A 19,492-nucleotide genomic window follows, 5' to 3' on the forward strand; every position below is an offset into this window, starting at 1 on the left:
TCCGTGCTGTGGGACTCACTCTGAAGCAGAATCATCTTATATATAGATGGGGCACTCCCCTGGGGCCAGGGGCGTGAGGCGTGTGCGCCACACTGGCCCATGGAAGGCAGTGCCATGGGGAGGTTCCAGCGGACAATTACGATTTCCAAGTGACTCTTCAGGTTAGATCACTCTGGACCTACTCCATCTCGTGGCATAACTGAGAAAAATGACTGCAATCTTAGATTAGCTCTAATGCGTAGGTGCTCAATAAATACTTGTGAGGTGAATAAATGAATGAATGTCAAACTACCCTTCTTACATGCTAGGATAAAATGAAGGGTAAGGGCCTCAGAGTGACTGTACACCAGGGGTCACACAAGGAAAATTTGCCCAGGGGCCAGTGCAGCTAGCCTTAAAATCATCTTCTAAAACCTGAAACGCAAAGTAAATGTGAAAACTTTACTCAGGAGGCTCGGGAGACAAAACACACTTGTCTGGAGAACTAAGTGGAACAGGAACTTGAACTTCCTAATGTTAGCGGTTTGGGGGTGCAAAGCTTTGGAAGGTACCAGGGTGTAAAGTGCAAGAACAAATAGAAGAGTGGATTTCAGTGATTAGACTCAGAGAACAGTAGTTAGGAGAATGAAGAGCATATGGGACAAAGGAGAAAAACCCCACACTGGATCATAGGTCGCTCTCCAGGGTAGAAGGCGCTGACCTCAGTGTCTGCTGGACCTCTTCTGTCTAGATTTGACCAAACTCCACTGATCTGTGTTGAGACTAGCTCCAGGCCATCCCTGGAGAGCCCCAGGCCTTCTAGAGACTGGCAACCATCTTAAGCATGTCCCAGGTTAAGCTGGGCTCCTTCAGGGTCCTCTTGGAAGGGGGCTGTCTCAGGAAGCACCCCTTTCCGGGAAGAGAGTAAGAGCTAGACCCAGGGTTACACGCAATGCATGGGCTGAAGGGCCACTTAGCTTACTACGTTCAGTCTCCAGCTCCCCTTTATAATGAGATGGGGGAAGTGATAATGTATTCGGCCTGCCAACACAAAGGAATGAGTTTCCAATAGCTCTAGGAACCTGCTTTGCTAGAGAAAGAAACTTACTATTAAATACTCTGACCAATAGAGACAAAATATGCTGATAATTTTTTCTAATATGCCATTAAACTATGGTGACATTCCAGAAAAAGCACAGAGCCAGTTAAAAGGATATACATAGAGACATATATATATGTGTGTGTGTGTATATATATATATGTGTGTGTGTGTGTGTATATATGTATATACATACATATATTTGCTGTGGGAAAAAACAGTCCTAGTTCTGGTTCAGAAACTGTGTCTATAGCATTGTGTCTCTTATTGCTACTAAATTTCAAGGAAGGAGAATTGAGGGGGGAAAAGCAGGGCTACCTTCCTTAGACAATGCCCTCTCTTATCAGGGCAGACTGCTGTCTGGTTTCCTGTCTCGAGCTCTGGCATTACTGCTTCAGATGAGAAATGGGGTCTAAGAAAGGGACAGATCAGGCTTGAAAATGAGAATGCTAAAAGCCATCATAATCCTTCCCTTCCAACTCACTCCATCATGAGTTTTGGCTGGAATACTACATATTAGCAAACCAGATATCAATTGTTTTATGTCTCTAGGATTTTTTTTTTTAAGCTATAACCAATGATAACTGAAGCACTTCAGAAAGAAACCCAATTTCCAGAATAATGTAATTCCTGATACTTAAAGGATGAGGTTGCCTGTATTTATTTTTCTTAAACACAACTGGGTGTGAAAAGAGAGTAAGAACCACTTAAGAAAGCTGTTCATTTTATAGCAGAAATGTTGATTTGGACAAATTAAGAAGGCAAGTATCTAAAAAGGGGGGGATGGAGATAAATGATTTACATGGTTTAGAGATGAAACTATTGTGTTCACCTCCCTCACTTTTTTGGTAATTATAATAACTATCAGACTGGTACAATTTTTCCCAACTGTTTAGCTTACATTTAAAAGCTTGCAGAATTTTTCCTGACAGAATATATTAGATCCTTATCATCTCTATTACCACCTCCCTCTCCCCACAAGTAGGGAGGAAAGAATGATTTGGGGTAAGCCAAATAAAGACTCAGTCTACCAAATCTAGTTGAATTGTTCACAACTTTGGAACTAAAACAAAAAAACTTACTTCAATTTGGGTTACTTATGAATTTAGTTTAAAGGCCTCTTGTCCTACAAGCGGCTTAGTATTTCAAGTTTGCTTCCTCCAAAGAAGAAAGGAAAAATCTTATTGAAACTTTCCAAACGCCCATCTTTTTTCATGGAAGGTTGTCAATATCCTACTATTTGACCCTAGTAGCTTTCTTAATAGCATATTGTATATTTCCCTTTTATCCATCAAAGAAAAACGTGATGGGAAGAGATGTTAAAACCAAAGCATTATTATTATTATTACCGATTTGGGTAAGAATAGATAGGGCCTGATGTGTTTCCTCAGCAACTCTTTCCATTAATTCCATTAGAGAACACTGCAGATAATTCCTTTAGATTTTAGAGAAAATCCCCAAATAAGACATTTAAAGGAGAAACTTGTCAAAAGTTTTCTTTTCCAACTTTTTTTTTAAAACTTCATTTCTGGAGAACCAAGAGAAAAATAGTTTGTTAAAGTAGGTTTTAAATGGTTAACCCAGAAATTTGCTAACTCACAACTGACAGAATATACCCAAAAAAAGGGGGGGGGTGATTATGAGAAAGTTGCTACCGTAAAACAATAAAAACAAGAGCATTCTCCTTCTGTCTTCAAAATATAAGGTTAAAAATTTCCAAACTATCATTAAATAAACTTATTCCAGTTCTCCTTTTCTTTGAGCTTTTTATTCTTAGAGCAGTTTGGAAATCAGATGTAGCATACAGTAAAATCTTTGTCCTTAAAAAGAAATAATCCTGTAGTACTCTCAATACATCTTATGTTTTGCTTCAATAGAAGATTTCTCCCTTAAAACATAAGCAAGACTTCCAAGTCAGTCCAAGCTGCCAAGGCTGCTTGAGTTCTCCATCCCATTAAGCCTCCTGGGCCTTGAGTGTCCTGTGTTAAATGCAAGACTGAGCCACATCCTTCAGATCATGCTAGATCTTCTAAACTGTAAGGTGGTAACCCCATCCAAAATTGACAGCTTCAGGGCAAAATGCCTATCTCAAAACAAGAATGAAAAACAAACAAACAAAACAACCTCCTTTAGATTTCTAGCCAACATGCACACACATTTCTTAAAATCACAAGTTGGCAATGATAAACTAAAAAAGGTAAAAGTATTTATTCACCCATATAAACACATGGGAGCAAAGGGTGTACGTGAAAAGGTTAACTGACTTCTCATTATGACATAACACAGGCATCTTAAGCAATCATAAGTGTGTAGAGACATGATAACTCCCTGGGTGGGGATAGGGAGTTTAGGGGCAGGGACCATGGCCTGGTCTGGGCTACTGATCTACCAGAAAACAGCCTGAAACAGGAAAGAGCACACATATGCCACTTGGAATGTATGACGCAAACCCCAGCCTTGAAACAAAGAACAGGAAACAGCTCTGCTGGCTGTGCTGGAGAGAAAGCACAGAGAAACATTTAGCCGGCCCTCCCTGACCCTATATTCATGAGCAGCTGGAGTTTTTTAAGACAACAACAGGGGGGTGGAGGTGTTTGTTCTATGGGTGTGAATAATAACACCAGCTTTATACAGGGGACCTGCCCTATTTACAAATAGGAGCTTCCAAATACAGTAAACACCGTAAGTGAACATGTGATTTTATCATATTCAAGCAGCAGAAAGCTTCCTAATTAACACCAGCCTCCCTACCAATTTCTTTTGTCTCTTTCTCCCCCATCCTAATGGCTGGTCTCTAGCCACGATCAAATTCTGGGTTAGGGTAATAGGGTAATGATCACTGTGCAGCCTCAGAGCATCAAGAGGAAAATGAGACAGCACAGCTGCTGAGAATTCAGTTGACACTGGGGTCACCCCACATAACCGAAGTGGGACCAACTGTAAGTGTCCCTGAGCCACAGAACTAAATTCTAAGATGAAGAGTGTGGGACATCTAGAGTCACCCCAAATTTTCACTGTCTTTTTCAACTGCATAGTTACAAAGATACTTCCACACAGCTGCACATCTGTTCTACATGTACACACATCTACAAAAATCCACCTTTTGAGAATGTGATTCTGTTCCTGGTATTTCATTTAATCCAAAATTGTTATACAATCTGCAGAGTATCAATTTGTATAAGACATCCTAAAATGTCTATTTTTCCTTTAGGTATTTTTAAGGTAGCAAAATCCACTCACTAGTCCTTTTCTGATTTTTCTCTTTATTTTGTTAGCCAGTACTGTTTAACTCAGGTTTCTATTAGCAGAGATTTAAGAATCTGTGTGTAGACATAACTACAGGTAAAAAAAAAAAAAAAAAAAGAAAAAAAGGAAAAAAAGGCATCATTGTGTCCATAGCAACCAGAAGATTGGGTTTTAATTTAGAAACTTTGCAGTGAAAAAAACAATAGCTCTCTCCAAAGCTATGTTGTCATGTTTTACATCTGACAAGGTTCTGTGGTCTAAGCAGTTACTTTTGTTATTCTCACGTTAGGATTTTCATACTTGCATTCTTCATGCAAGCAGAATGCTCCTTACAGTCTATCTTCACTGACCTCACCCATAGTACATTAGGCTGCTTTCTTCTAACAGTTCTGCAGCAAACCCCACTGACTGTAGAAATTGAGATATCAGCTTCTCTAGGGAGCTAAATGAAATTAATCAAACATCCCATTTCAGGTTCTGTTAACAGAATAAGGTCAACTCCCATACTCCATGTTTCAAGTCAGAAGAAACTCATCCACTCTTTTAAAGATACTACTAACTCACAAAATTTTGAAGATGTCAGGGTTATCAAATTGTTTTTTCCCTAGAAGCAAGTCTTCTCTTGGGCTAGGCAGATTATCATCCAGATGGATTTCTCTTTTAAAAATGCTCCTCAGATTCATACATAAAGCACTCAGAAAAGGACAGCACAAAATTGTTCTGTGGAATAACCTATAGTGAACAAATGCCCTATTCCCCACTTGATTTTGCTTAATAATTACAGATACTAAATCTAAATGAAGTCAGAATACTACTTCATACTTTTCTCCATATACCAGATTCTTGTGAGAAAATAAATACATTTAAAGTGTCTTGGATGACATTAATGGAAAAATACATTCTGGGTAAAAAAAAAAAAATTCAGTGTAAAATGTTTATTTTAGTGAAATACAAGAAGGTGAGCAATTACCAATTTCCGTTTAACCTGACTTAAAAAAAAAAAAGTCCCATTCACACGTTCTTCATCTAGTATTATTGTATATTGCTGTAAAATTTAAAGCAGCGCAGAGTGTTCTCTCTTTTATCTGTCAAAGAAGTAGCTATGACAATTCCAGGTATTGTCTGCCATCTCCAAAAAAGCCACTCGGAAAGGTAGGTCCCAAGGGTGCGGGTCCAGGGATCCGTCCCTCGGTCCCCACCCGGCTCGGGTCCCTAACACTGCGGGCAGTTGCCTAAGGCGTTCTCCGCCTCCAGCCACGCTGCAATCCTTGCTCCAGACACTGCGGCAGGTTCTCCTTGCACCGGAGGAGGACTCTCCAAACCCGGACAGCTCTTTCTCCTGCCCTCGGGAATCCAGACGCCCTGGCAGCTCCTGGGCTCCAGCACCGAGACTGGGATGTTTGCCTCCACTCCCAATCTCCCCAAGTTTCTTCCCAGAAGGCCCGCGAAGCTGCTCCAAGTTTGCTCCGCCGGCGGGTGAGCGGCAGCACGCCCCGTCCGAGGAGGGGGGCTGCTGGGGGCGCGGGCGGGGAGGGGGAGGGGGAGAGCGCGGGGGGTGGGGGACCAGGAGGGGGAGGAGCAGGAGCGCGCGGCCTCTGCGCTACCTTTCTCCAAACAACGTTGCCACACGCGGAGGGAACTGAGATTTCTGGGGCTTTGGAGAGAATCGCGGGCGGGCGGGCGGGCGAGCGGCTGTCGGGGGACCACACAGGTGAGCCCCCGCCCGCGCCCTATCTGGGGCCGCGGCGGGCGCCGCCAGCCTCGCTCCCCGCACCCGCCGATCCGCACGGTGGCTCTCCCCAATCCCACACTTTCCACCGCTGAACCCGGGGGCCCCCTCCTCCTCGCCTCCTCCTCCACCCTAACCCCCGGCTGCCAGGAGCTGTTGCACTTTCCCAAGCCCAGAAGCGCCCCAACCTCCGCGCTGCACCCCCAACCCATTCACTGCGCGCCCCCCCTTGGGGGGGAAAAAAAAAGGAAACCGGACGAGCCGAAAAGGGGGGCAGCGGGAGTCGGGGCGAGAAGGAAAGGTGAGGGAGAGGCGACTTACTTTTCGAGGCGCGGTGCTGAGCGCTGCAGGCGAGAAATAAAGGCCCGGATCCGGGCTGCCTGGAAACCCGCGGATGCAGTGGTGTCAGCGCTCCAGTCCCGGCGGCGTTGGCGGTGGCGGCCGCAGGGGACGGGGACGGGGACGGGCGCGCGTGCGGCGGGCGCGGCTCGGCTCGGCTCGGCGGGCGCTCGCGCTGCGCTCCAGCTCGGGCCCCGGCTCCGCGCGGCTCCGCTCCTGGCTCTCCTCTGGCTCCTGGCACCAACTCCGGGCAGTCACATGACACCGGCGCCGCTCGCTCTGCGAGCCTCCCAGGGCTGGCGGGGTAAGTAGAGGCTGGGACCCGGGGTGGGAGGGTCAGGGAGGGGAGAGGGAGCCGCCGCGGCCGCCCGGGCTGGGCGGGTCCCCACCCACTTGGGTGGAGGCAGCCGCCGGAGGGGTCGGCCGAGTCACTAGCGCAAACACGCACCCCGCCCTGCGCCCTTCCCCCGCCACCCTCGCCTCCCGCGCCGCCTCCGCCCCGCCCCGCCCAGTCACCCGGGGACGGCCTGACAGACACTCATTATTCCCCGGAGCCGGGCGCCGCCCCGCCCGCCCAACCTGTCCCGCGAGGCGCGGTGCGGCCGTGGGGCTGGGCGTGCGCGGCGCGGCCTCCGCCCTCCGCCCGGCCCCGCGCCCCCGCCCTGGAGCCCCCGCCCCGGAGTCTCCTCCCCGCAGCCCTCCGCCCTCCGCCCGGGAGCCCGCGGCCCCGCCCGGCCCGGACCCGCCGCCGCGCCGCCGCCCGAGCCCGGGGGGAAGGAAGGGCGGCGCTGGCCGCTCCGGGCGTCACAGCGCTGCAGCCCGCTGCGCCGCTTCCAAAACACACAGCCGGGCTCGCGGGCGAGCCGAGGCGGGGGACCCGGGACGGTCGGGGCCATCAATCAGCCGGCTCCGGCGGGAAGGGCGGCCCCGGGGCGTGGCGGGAAGGGCTGGGCCCCGCGCCCAGCGCGGCCCCTCCTGGGCCCAGCGCAGACAACTCTCTTAAAGAAAAAGCAGAAAAAGGCACCGCTGGTGAAGCAGCGGGTGGACCCGGGCGGATTCGGGAGAGAAAAAGCGGCGAGGAAAGGGAGGGCAGTTAGGGTGACTTCAACCCTAAAATGGTCCGGAGTTTCCAAGGTCGTTAGCCATCCTCTGGCACGCTTTCTTTGTGCCCGGGGGCGCCGGGGCCCCCTTGTCGCCCGCTCCACGGGGGTGCGGCCCGGCAGGGTGGTGCCCCCGCCTCCCGGGACTTTTCTTTGAAGACCGGGAGACCCTCGAACAAACTTCCCACGGCCCGGCCTGCAGCTGGAGCGTAACGGCGACGGGCGCAGCGGCATTTGCTCAGCCAGGCCTGTCGGAAAACTTGGCAAAGTTCGGTCCAGATCCTCCCGCCCAGAGGGAGAACTCGGGGCGAGCTGAGGGCTCGGAGCGGCGACCTTTCCTTTCGTGTCGCCTCCCTGGGACCGAGCGCGAGCGTCCTCGGGGGACTTAACAGGAGCCGGGAGGCGGAAACTCGCTTTCTGTCCCAGCCAGGCCCCTGGGAGGACTTTGGAGAGCTTGGTACCCAAGTTTAATGCTTTTCGAGTTTCTTTTTCAACAGTACTAATGTAATAAAGAATGTAATAAAGAGAACAAAGGACAAATTGGTTCAATTGTTTTAGTCCTGTGTACTGTTTTAAAATGCCCCAGCTGCAGTCTATGGCTTGTTATTGCTTCAAGATGTTTTAAAGTCCCTTTAAGTTCACCATTCTCACTTTGATGCTTCATCCAGGCATGGTACTACTTAAAACGTAGAGATAGAGTATATTCGGAGCCTCAGCATGTAACTACACAGTATTATAAAATTAGTACTGGGAAACCTCAAATAGTGAAATTGCTTGTTGTAAAAAAAAAAAAGCATATACATAGAAGACCACGTGGAAAACACCCAGAATGGACACCGGTTTATGTGCCATTATACTGTCCCATAAGATTAATCTTTAAAATGTAAAGGGACGAGGTTTTTGTTTGTTTGTTTTAGTGAATAAAGACAAATGCAAGGAAAAAAGTTGGATTCGGGTCAATAACTAATTGCAACCCATTGATCACTGACACCGTTAAATGTCTGATTAGACGACTTAGATTTTTATTAGCTGAGAAAAAACAACAACATATTAGTGATGACTGGTGAAATTGTTTTGCATTTCCGTGCCTGGCTCATAGTGGGGTCTCAAAAAATACAGGCTTCACTCAGGGGACACAGAGTGATGAAAACCTGAAGAGAAGATCGACGTAGGTCTATCTGAAAAAAGTGTTATTCAAGATAAGTAGGGAGGGGCTTTGATATGAAAGATGCGGGAGGGAGGAGAAAAGTCATAAAAAAGATTAATTAATGAACACAACTGTGTTCAGTGCCCTGTGGGAGGCAGCTCAACATAACTTGTCCAAAAATGAATCCATCCAGTGAAGGACACCACCATCCCTCCAGGTGCCCCAACCAGAACTGCCTGAAGTCATCCTTAACTCCTCCCCCTCCCTCGCTGGTCACAGCCCTGTGGTTGACACAATCCCTGACCTCCTCAATCACCACCCACTCCTTGGCCACCACCCTGGCCCAGCCTATTGCCACAGTGTCTTGTTGGTCATCCTGTTTGCAGCGTGGCTGAAGTGTGGGTAAGGGATTGGAGCAAAGGATTAAGAATGCCTTTTTCTAAAATGCAAACCTAAACATGTCAAACCCTTCAATGGCTTCTCTCCGGATAAAGTCCAAGAGTTTAGCCCCAATGTTGACCTGGCCTTCACCTATCACTATAAACTCATCTCTCCCTGTTCTCCCCTCCCACTCTTTTCTCTAGCAACAATGAGCTTCTTTCCTTTGCTTTCCTCCAACTCTCTGTCCCCACCTCCAGCCCTTTGCACACGCTCATTTTTCTAGATGGACTAGACTCCTTGGCTTTCTCCCCCACTCCTGACCTCCACTCTCATTTCCCTAAATTCTATTCATCCTTTAAATATTGATTTAAATGACATCTTCAATGAAATTTATCTTTTCTTACTACCATCCCTCACCCCACATATGGACGAGTGGAGGTGCTCCTTCTTGGTACCCTGATAGCACCCAGGCTTCACCTCTTCTAGCACTTTTTATTCTTTCTTGTAATTGACTCTTTACCTCTCCATGTCACTGAAATAGAAACTCTGTGAGGGCACGGACCTTTTTAGCAAAATTGTATCCTTATGGCTCAGATGTTCAATGAATATTTGTAAAATGAGTAAGTGTGAACTATGAATTGAGAAGAAGTCATTCAGACTAAAAAGATGAGAGGGGGCTTCAGGGTGGCAAGTGGCCATGAACTGTACCTTTGAAATAGTGAGGGAGAGGGAAGAGGGAGTTCCCCTCACTGTTTTTGAGGAGATGGTACAAAGTGGTGTCTAGGTCTTCTTTTTAGTCCTAATACTAGTACAGTGCCTGGCACAAGCTTAGGTACTGGATAAATCCATATATCCTGGGTAAATGAAATATCTCAAGCTTGGTCCTTCCAGTAGCTGCTTCACTGTTGCTCTTTGAGGACAGCAGGCCAGTCTGGTTTAGGTTTGGGGCAGCATGTGCTCAGGGAAGGGTACCCCTCCCTGGCGCCAGCATCATTCCTCCCAACCAATCATTGCAGTCGTTTTTGCTGGTGACAGAGTAGATATGTGACCTGGTTCTGGCCAGTGGGACCTGTAGGTAAGTGTGCTGGGGCTTATGGGAAGTGTTTCTTCCTGATGAAAGGAAACTCTTGCAAGGATAAACCCCCAGACCTGCTTTGGAAGTTATGTGAGAGTGTGATGCTTGAAGCTATGGCAGCCATCTTGTAGTCATGAGGGGAAAGCAAGGTTTCAGATTTCCATACAGATAGCTCTTTTTCCAACATTAGTTTTCAGATCAAATATTACGTCTTTAGGAATGACCACACAATCTAAAATATCCCTCCCTTCCTCATTCAATGTCTAGTTGTCCTTGCTTTTTTTTTTTTTTTTTTTTTTTAACCTTTTTTCCCCATTAGAACCTGGGCTCCATGAGAGCAAGGACACTGTCTTCTTCACTCCTTTTTGAATTATGGCTTTCTCCAGGTATATGCCCAGGAGTGGGATTGCTGGCTCATAGGATAGTTCCATTTTTAGTTTTCGAAGGAACCTCCATACTGTTCTCCATAGTGGCTCCACCAATTTACATTCCCACCAATAGTGTAGGAGGGTTCCCTTTTCTCTGCACCCTCTTGTCTTCTTCACTCCTGTTTCCCAAACTCTTGGAACAGTGTCTGGCAAATATAAGTTGTTCCAAAAATATTTGTTGAATAATGGATGACAACTAAACAATAACACTATGTTGAGATTGATTCAGAGCCTAGTGGATACAAGCCACTATAAACCTCCACTTTCTCTTTCAGGGATTATATCACAGTTAGTTCCGTTTCAGGCAATCTCTTTCTGATACACAGACACATATTCTTGAGATTCTTTCTTCCTCCTCCACTCTCTTTCAGAGCTTTTCCATTCTTTCCCCAGGAAAGTTTCTCCTCCTTGTGTGATGATGGACTGAGTTACGAAGGCAGAAAAGTGTCACGTGCTTGTGAAATTATGATCAACACAGACACATCTACCCTAAAGGAAAACGTATGTTTTTTTTTCTCCTTTCTTTTTCTTCCAGCTTTATTGAGATGTTATTGATCTATAACATATGTAATTTTAAGGTATACAATATGATGATTAGATACACATATATATTGCAAAATGATAACCACAATAAAGTTAGTTAACACCTCCATCCCCTCACATAATTACTTTTTTTTTTCTGGTGGTAATAAAATTTAAGATCTACTCTTAACAACTTCTTTCAAGTATAGAATACAATTTGTTTATTAGACACACGATGCTGTACATTAGATTCCCAGACCTTATTCATCTTCTAGCTGGAAGTTTGTATACTTTGACCAGCTTCTCCCCATTTCCCTCACCTCCCAGTTTCAGGCAACCACCATTCTACTGTTTCTATGAGTTTGGCTTTTTCAGATTTCACATGTAAGTGAGACCATACAGTATTTGTCTTTCTCTGTCTGACATTTCACTTAGCATAATGCCCTTGAAGTCCATCCATGTTGTTGCAAAAGGCAGGATTTCCTTCTTTTTTAATGGCTGAGTGATAGTCCAGTGTGTGTGTGTGTGTGTGTGTGCGTGTGTATCATATTTTCTTTACCCATTCATCTGTTGATGGACACCTGGGTTGTTTCCATATCTTGCCTATTATAAATAATGCAGGAATGAACATGGGAGTACAAATATCTCTTTGAGATAGTGATTTCATTTCCTTTGGATATGTACCCAGAAATGAGATTGCTGTATAATATGGTAGTTCTGTCTTTAGTTTTCTTTTTTTTTTTTTTTTTTTTTTTAAGGATTTTCTTTTTTTTTTAATTAATTAATTTATTTATTTTTGTCTGTATTGGGTCTTCGGTTCGTGCGAGGGCTTTCTCCAGTTGCGGCAAGCGGGGGCCACTCTTCATCGCGGTGCGGGGACCGCTCTTCATCGCGGTGCGCGGGCCTTTCTCCATCGCGGCCCCTCCCGTTGCGGGGCACAGGCTCCAGACGCGCAGGCTCAGCAATTGTGGCTCACGGGCCCAGCTGCTCCGTGGCATGTGGGATCTTCCCAGACCAGGGCTCGAACCCGTGTCCCCTGCATTAGCAGGCAGATTCTCAACCACTGCGCCACCAGGGAAGCCCTGTCTTTAGTTTTCTGAGGAACCTCCACACTGATTTCCATAGTGGCTGTATCAATTTACATTCTCAAGAAGAGTACACAAGGGTTCCCTTTTCTCTAATCCTCACCAACACTTGTTATTCTTGTGTTTTTGATAATAGCCATTCTAACAGGTGTGAGGTGGTATCTCATTGTGATTTTGATTTGCAGTTCCCTGATGATTAGTGATGTCAAGCACCTTTTCATGCACTTGTTGGCTGTTTGTGTGTCCTTTTTGGAAAAAATGTTTATTTAAGTACTTTGCCCATTTTTAAAACTACTTTTTGTTTGTTTTTGTTTTTTACTGTCAAGTTATATGAGTTCCTTATTTAATTTGGATATTAACCCCTCATCAAATAGATGTTTTGCAAATATTTTCTCCCCTTCCATAGGTTGCTTTTTCATTTTGTTGATGGTTTCCTTTGCTGTGCGGAAGCCTTTTAGCTTGATGTAATCCCACTTGTTAATTTTTTCTTTTGTTCTTTGTGCTTTTGGTGTCATAGACAAAAAATTGTTGCCAAGACCAACGTCAAGGAGATTTTTCCTTATGTTTTCTTCTAGTAGTTTTACGTTTTTATGTCTTACATTTGTCTTTAATCCATTTAGAGTTAACTTTTGTGAGTAGTGTAAGATAGGGGTCCAGTCTATTCTTTTGCATGTGACTATCCAGTTTTCCTAATACCATTTTTATTAAAGAGACTGTCCTTTTCCCACTGAGTATTCTTGACTCCTTTATCAAATATCACTGTCTATCTACATGTGGATTTATTTCTGGGCTCTCAATTCTGTTCCATTGTTCTATGTGTCTGTTTTTATGCCAGTACCCTACTGTTTTGATTATTATAGCTTTGTAATATAGTTTGAAATCAGGAATTGTGATGTCTCCAACTTTACTCTGTCTCGGAATTGCAAAGCCACATGTTTTGAAGTAAAATTAGAAATGCTAGACTAAGGTCACCCATCTCAAAAGCGTTACGAAGGGTGCAGAGATTCTCTTTAGCATCTCTACAAGTTTTCATCTATATTATCCATCCATCCATCCATCCAACCATGCAATTTAGGATTGCCAGGAAATATTGAGGTTGAGTTAGGTGACCACGACTTTTAATAAAGATCAAAATGGTATGTGTCCTGCACACCCAACCCAGGAGCTCTCAGCATTTCTAATGCAGGTGGACAATTGAAATTGTCCTGGATTATGTTTGACAGAACAATGCAATTGAAGGACAGTAGTACAAAAATAGTTGAAATGTTGGATATTGGAATCTGAGCTGGAGAGCTAAAACAGAAGGAGACTCTAGAGATCTGGGCAAATGATCAGTGAATTGGACATTTCAAGTAGGTCGAAGAATGGGTGTGTTGGGAATAATGTAGTGAATGACCTGGAAGGTTAGAAGGTGAGTTCCCAGAGAGTGGGGATATATGAGTTTAACATTTAAAGGTGATGCATGCTATCCCCAGGGGTAGCATGGTTCAGGGTGTGCCTGTGGGAGTGGGAGAAGAGAAGTGGGTGGAGAATATCCCTGAAAATGAGGAGACGAAGGAACAGAATGGGGTATTAAATGTGGTTCCATGTGGATCCTGAAATTACTCATAATTTTGTCCAGATTTGGAAATCAAGAGTAAGCCCTAGGTCCTCAGGCCACATCTTCATTTCCCAAGAGACTGGTGAATGATAGCAACCAGGAGAGAATGATTAGATATATCCTCCTTTTTGTATAGTGAAATCTGCTTTCCTTGAATCATGATTATTCAAGTTAAAAATAATCACTTGTATTTGGTTGTTTTTATTGGTTATTGTACTAGTAAAATATATCGATAATTTTATTTTCTACTTTTTATTGCAAATATACTATTTCTGCTTCACTGAGTGTTCAGATTGGCTTTGGAGGACTTATCAGGGATCTTAAACATTATTTATAACATTATTTCAAAGGGAAATGAATTGTAATTCCCAAATCAATGACCTACACATATAAAGATGGAGAATGTAACTTATTTCTAAGAGAATGGGAGACCCACAAAGTAAAATAAACTACTTCCCATTTTTCAGCTTGTTTGGGAATGAGGCTGACTTGTTATGTTTCCAAACCTCTCCTCTATATTATGGAAAATTTATTGGCATTTAAATCCTGGAATGGGTTAGTTTGGTAAGTACTAGTTGAATATTTACTATAGGTCTGGGGTGGGTGTAGGAGTGCAAGAAATATGTATATGATCCCTGTGTTCAAGAGATTTGAAAGAATATATATACTTGCTTAATTAATTATTACACAATGCAGAATATAATGAGTAAAATTTAGAAAAGAACCATGATATGGGTGTTAAAAGGATAAAAAGCTAAACTGATTCATTCAAAAACTACGAGTATTCTTGTGCAGTTTGGGCCTTGTCTTCAAGGAGCTTATAGGTTTGCAAAAGAAATCACATTGTTCAGGAAAACCCCCAAAATCTTCACGGAGGAGGTGATGAGCAGTGACAGAACTTCACTGCTGGAGGGAGAAGGGGCTCCACACTGCATTTTGGAGTCTGGAGAGGCGCCCAGGGGCCCAGGATTTGGTGGTGGCAGGGTGGGGTGGACGGGGGTGTAGACGAACCACGTGGTGTAAGGCAAGCTAGGAAAGGTCAGCTGAGGCCGTGCTGGGGGGAAAATGCAATGCCAAGGAGATGCAATGTTTTCCAGCAGACTTCGGGAAACATGGAAGGTCTCTGAACAAGTGAGATGCATGATAGCATATAAAATGACATTAAATATAACTCTAATGGAAAGTTCCACCAGTGCAGTGCAGGAGGCAGCAACTATGGTGCGTGTGCCGTGGGGAGAAATACATATATATGTGTGTGTGCGCACACCGTCTCTTTCTCTTTCACTCTAAACACACACACACACACACACACACACACACACACACACATCTTTCCTCTTCAGCCAGCAGAGAGATGTGTGAATTATACTCTAGGGAAGTGGCCTTGCTGCCTTCCTTTTTCTGCCGATTCCAAGTGTGTTGCATGCTTATGTCCAAACCCTGAACTGTGACATGTGAAGCGTTTCCCTCTGTGCAAAAGCCCAGTCGCACCAGTTTCCCTGGTACTTACTGGGGAAGAAGGCTTCAACTTTCATTCCTTAGCTTCCCAATCTGGCAAGCCTGTCCACGCTCACAAATGCCTTACAAGTTTGCTGATGTGTCTAGAAAAATAATAAGCATATGGTGGGATCACATGAACAGTAGAGAATTCTTCATTGCCCTTGTAATATAAAAAGATTTGCTAACAGCAGACGATATTAAAATCATAATAATGTCATAGCGAAGTGATAAGAGTGAGGGTGATTTTTTTTTTTTTTGGCCGTTCAATGCTCTTATGTGCTTTTTTTTCTTTAGTGGGCATATATTACTTTTGTTATAAGAAGTGTGCTTCTTTAAATAGCTAAGAAAGTAATGTGCACGCTGTGTGTAATTAAATGTAGGGCCTGAAGCACAGTTTTACAAGGTGGCCCATTGAAGGCACCCGGAGGCAGAGGTGTGGTTCTGCGCCTGTGAGTTTTGAGGTGGGGGGACGTATGGGGGGCTGTGGGTGGAAAGGGAGGGGCTCTAGGAGGTGAGGCCGCCGGAGAGGGTGACCATCTTCCTTTATCGACTGTTTGGCTTTTTAACTGCTGCTTGAACCTGTGCACGTTCTTGGAACTGAAATTCTTCCTCAAAATAGCGTGTATTTACTTTAAAAGCGACTCCAAAGAGAAAAACTTAAAAAACAAAACCGAAAAACCAGAAAACCCAGCACACTGGACTGAATAGAGCCAAAGTTCCTATTTCTCAAGAGACAGAAATATACTTCCCGGAGCACAAGGTCCGCTTACCCTCTCCCCGTGGTCTTTCGCCAGGATCTGTTGATTCAACGGGAGACAGGAGTGTCAGCAGTTGTGCTGAATATGAATATGTGGGAGATTACCTTCGTTTCCCCAAGCACCATTAATACAGGGGGACTTGTCGTCCCAGCCAGCAGAGGCTAGCTTCTCTCAGGTTTCTTTAAGCTACATTTGTTTGTCTGTTATTATTCTTAAAGTTTTCTGGGTAACTATAAGCAACAGACCTTGTTAGTTCCTCTTGAGATTGCCCACTACTCCCCACCCTTATTTCTCACCTCCTGGCATCCTGTTTGTCTCCCTGACTCTGTCCCCCAGCCCATCCCCACCCCAACTCAGCTACCGGCCCTTTTAGCCGTGGTTTTCTTCCCTTGGTTAGTTACTTTTAAATTTCTATTTTTATGTGTTCTCATACCAAAGAAGGCATGGCATATATTCAATTTTTAATTCACTGACTTGTGCTTTCTTCTATCATGAATACCTCTAAATTATGTCTTGGTGTGTATTCCAGTGTTCGTCTCCCTCCACCCCTTTTCTTGAAGACACTGTATTTCCAAGAGGGGATAAAAAGGAAATATGGGGGAACTTTGAACTATGTACAGTACTTTTTGGGTGATCTTTGCCTATTTAAAGTTACTCAGTTATGATATGGACAAGAAAGATCTACAATGTGTACTGTGTTTATGCTCATATCAGTATAATCTTTAGTTTATTAGATTTTAAAGAATATTTTAGCCAGTCAGCAGTTTTACATGAACTGTTTAGACTTACATTTCAATTTTGTTCATTATCGTTGCAAATGGATCTATTACTTAATAAACATATGGATTCTAGCACCTCTTAAGTTTAGCAGGTTTATGAGAATATTTAAAAAATTTTTTGGAATACCATCATAAAAGAAGTCATCAGTACCACTGAATATACAATTCTGCCTAGTAGTCACAGTATCTTCATAGAAAATTCACTTTCTAAAAAAAAGAGGGAAACACTTCCAAAACTCATTGAATACAATTTTTGCTACACAGTAATTTATCTAATCAATTTCCTTTTCTGTGCTGGAGATAAGAAAGATAAAGATTCAAAAGAAGCTGAAATTAATAACAGTGGAATCCTAAACTCATTTCTCTTAGTATCTTGTGGCTGTCAGAAAAATGAAGATTTCCCCCAGATTCACACAAGTTTTTCTCCTTTCCCATATGTTTGTTTATTTGGCACAATTTCCAAATAAAACTCACTGTATTTCACTTAGTCCTGAGAAGATGAGGGCATTTTAGAGAAGTTCCCAAGATTCAGGAGGAGACAGGAAAGGTCTTTTTTTATAATATATGTAATTTTGGCTGCTTTGGGTCTTCCTTGCTCCACGTGGGCTTTCTCTAGTTGCAGTGAGCAGGGGCTACTCTTCGTGTGGTGCGCGGGCTTCTCACTGCGGTGGCTTCTCTTGTTGCCCTGGCTCCAGGCATGCGGGCTTCAGTAGTCGCAGCACACGGGCTCAGTAGTTGTGCACGCGGGCCCTAGAGCGTGCGGGCTTCAGTAGTTCGGGAGCGTGGGCTCAGTAGTTGTGGCTCGTGGGCTCTAGAGCGCAGGCTCAGTAGTTGTGGCACACGGGCTTAGTTGCTCCGCGGCGTGTGGGATCTTCCCGGACCAGGGATCGAACCCTTGTCCTCTGACTTGGCAGGCAGATTCTTAACCACTGTGCCACCAGAAATTCCCAGGAAATGTCTTGATGAGGATTTATTTACCATGTTTCAGGAGAGATACTGTTGGTAGAATCTGTTTGCTTTCCCTCACCAAATATCTCGAGGTGTTCCCCATTCTGCTGCATTTGAAAGAACCTTTCCTAAGTCCAGTCCTTGATACTTTGCGGTTTTGATTAGGTGGTAGTGCTATCAAATGAGTAGTGCTATTTGGATGACAAAATTTGTCATACTTCTTAATGTATTCCCCTTGACTTTCTTCTGTACTTGAAGGAAAAGTACATTTAGATTCTTAAAAAAAAAAAAAAAAGAGTTAATTTAATCTAGACCATTTGGTACAGATGACCCGACAAAGATGCATTGTCTAATTCAGACACAGTGATTGCTATGCCTGATGCCCTCCCTAATAACACTGTTGATTATGTTATTTCAATTCTAGATAGCGATCTTTCTATTCCATAGTCTTTAGAAACTAAAGAAGGAAGGCAAAGTTTGTTTAGCTTATTTTAAAGACAACCTTTCCTGTATCATTTTTTAAAATAAAATGTGTATAATTCAAATTTTCTCTTTGAATCTAAAAAAGACATCTTTCAAAAATTAAAGAAAAATTGCTTTTATCAGTAGAATTACCTCCCTTCTCAGCTCCCCGTGCAGTTTATACTTCTAGTTAGCTTGCACTCCAGTAGTTATTTGTCAGCTGATTGGGGTAAGGGCTTTATCTTTTTATAGTTCCTGTTTCAACCCTATATACTTAATAGACAATTCTATATTATTCCAACAACTAATTTCCTTGACCATGTAAATGATCTTTTCCATTTGAATTTATTTATCTATAAAAGGATGTCCACCCTCTGATTTATATAGTATTGATTTGTATCTTGATATTTTATACCTTATTCCATATCACTTGCTTTAGTATTTCTGAGTTATACTCCTGAAAATATAAGCTTTACTCAAAATAGTGTTATTAGAGTCTAATTTCCCAAGGAGAATATTATAATTAAATATTTTATTTAAACTATTATCAATAAAAATTCCATTCAACATGTCCTCTTACATCACATAAAAATGGAGAGAAAGTTAGACTGGGGGTTCAATGAGGAGCACATTAAAATAGTCAAAGACGGTGACATCCACACTTACCTGTGAGGTTAGGACCCTCCTTTCTCCAGTTATCTTATTTATCATTATTGTTTGGATCCAATTAAATGAAAAGAAACATAACAACAGGATTTTTTTAAAGGTCATATGAAGATGAGATCAAGTGGTCAGATTTTTTTTTTTTTTTTTTAAAGGATTTTCTTATTTATTTATTTATTTATTTATTTATTTTTGGCTGTGTTGGGTCTTCGGTTCGTGCGAGGGCTTTCTCCAGTTGCGGCAAGCGGGGGCCACTCTTCATCGCGGTGCGGGGACCGCTCTTCATCGCGGTGCGCGGGCCTTTCTCTATCGCGGCCCCTCCCGTCGCGGGGCACAGGCTCCAGACGCGCAGGCTCAGCAATTGTGGCTCACGGGCCCAGCTGCTCCGTGGCATGTGGGATCTTCCCAGACCAGGGCTCGAACCCGTGTCCCCTGCATTAGCAGGCAGACTCTCAACCACTGCGCCACCAGGGAAGCCCCAGATTTTTTTAAAGGTCATATGAAGATGAGATCAAGTGGTCGGAAAACAAACTGAGGAATATCACACTTATTTTTCCTAAAGGTTTTGCATTAAATCAAGAGGAAAGACTTTTCCTTACACTGGGTCATGTTTCATATCAGGAAAATCAGAAAAAGGACTGATAGTAAAAAA

The 19,492-nt window shown here is 43.9% G+C and overlaps 2 protein-coding genes across 3 annotated transcripts in view; one reads left to right on the forward strand and one right to left on the reverse strand.

The window, feature by feature from the left end:
* Positions 1 to 6,513, reverse strand: part of KLF3 (KLF transcription factor 3) — a 32,779-nt gene extending 26,266 nt beyond the window's left edge. The window contains exon 1 of one of the 2 annotated variants that reach the window (XM_057546693.1): positions 6,375 to 6,513. The gene's annotated coding sequence lies outside the window, so the exon portion shown is untranslated. The remainder of the gene's footprint in view (positions 1 to 6,374) is intronic. The other variant, XM_057546692.1, reaches the window with a different exon arrangement.
* Positions 3,225 to 19,492, forward strand: part of LOC102999270 (uncharacterized) — a 73,067-nt gene continuing 56,799 nt past the window's right edge. The window contains exons 1-3 of the mRNA XM_057546313.1: positions 3,225 to 3,275; positions 5,892 to 6,696; positions 10,917 to 11,024. Coding sequence (XP_057402296.1) covers positions 3,225 to 3,275; positions 5,892 to 6,696; positions 10,917 to 10,939 — 879 coding nt within the window. The 3' untranslated portion in view covers positions 10,940 to 11,024. The remainder of the gene's footprint in view (positions 3,276 to 5,891; positions 6,697 to 10,916; positions 11,025 to 19,492) is intronic.

The sequence above is a fragment of the Balaenoptera acutorostrata genome, chromosome 5, assembly GCF_949987535.1.
Source record: "Balaenoptera acutorostrata chromosome 5, mBalAcu1.1, whole genome shotgun sequence".
NCBI classification, from domain to species: Eukaryota; Metazoa; Chordata; class Mammalia; order Artiodactyla; family Balaenopteridae; genus Balaenoptera; species Balaenoptera acutorostrata.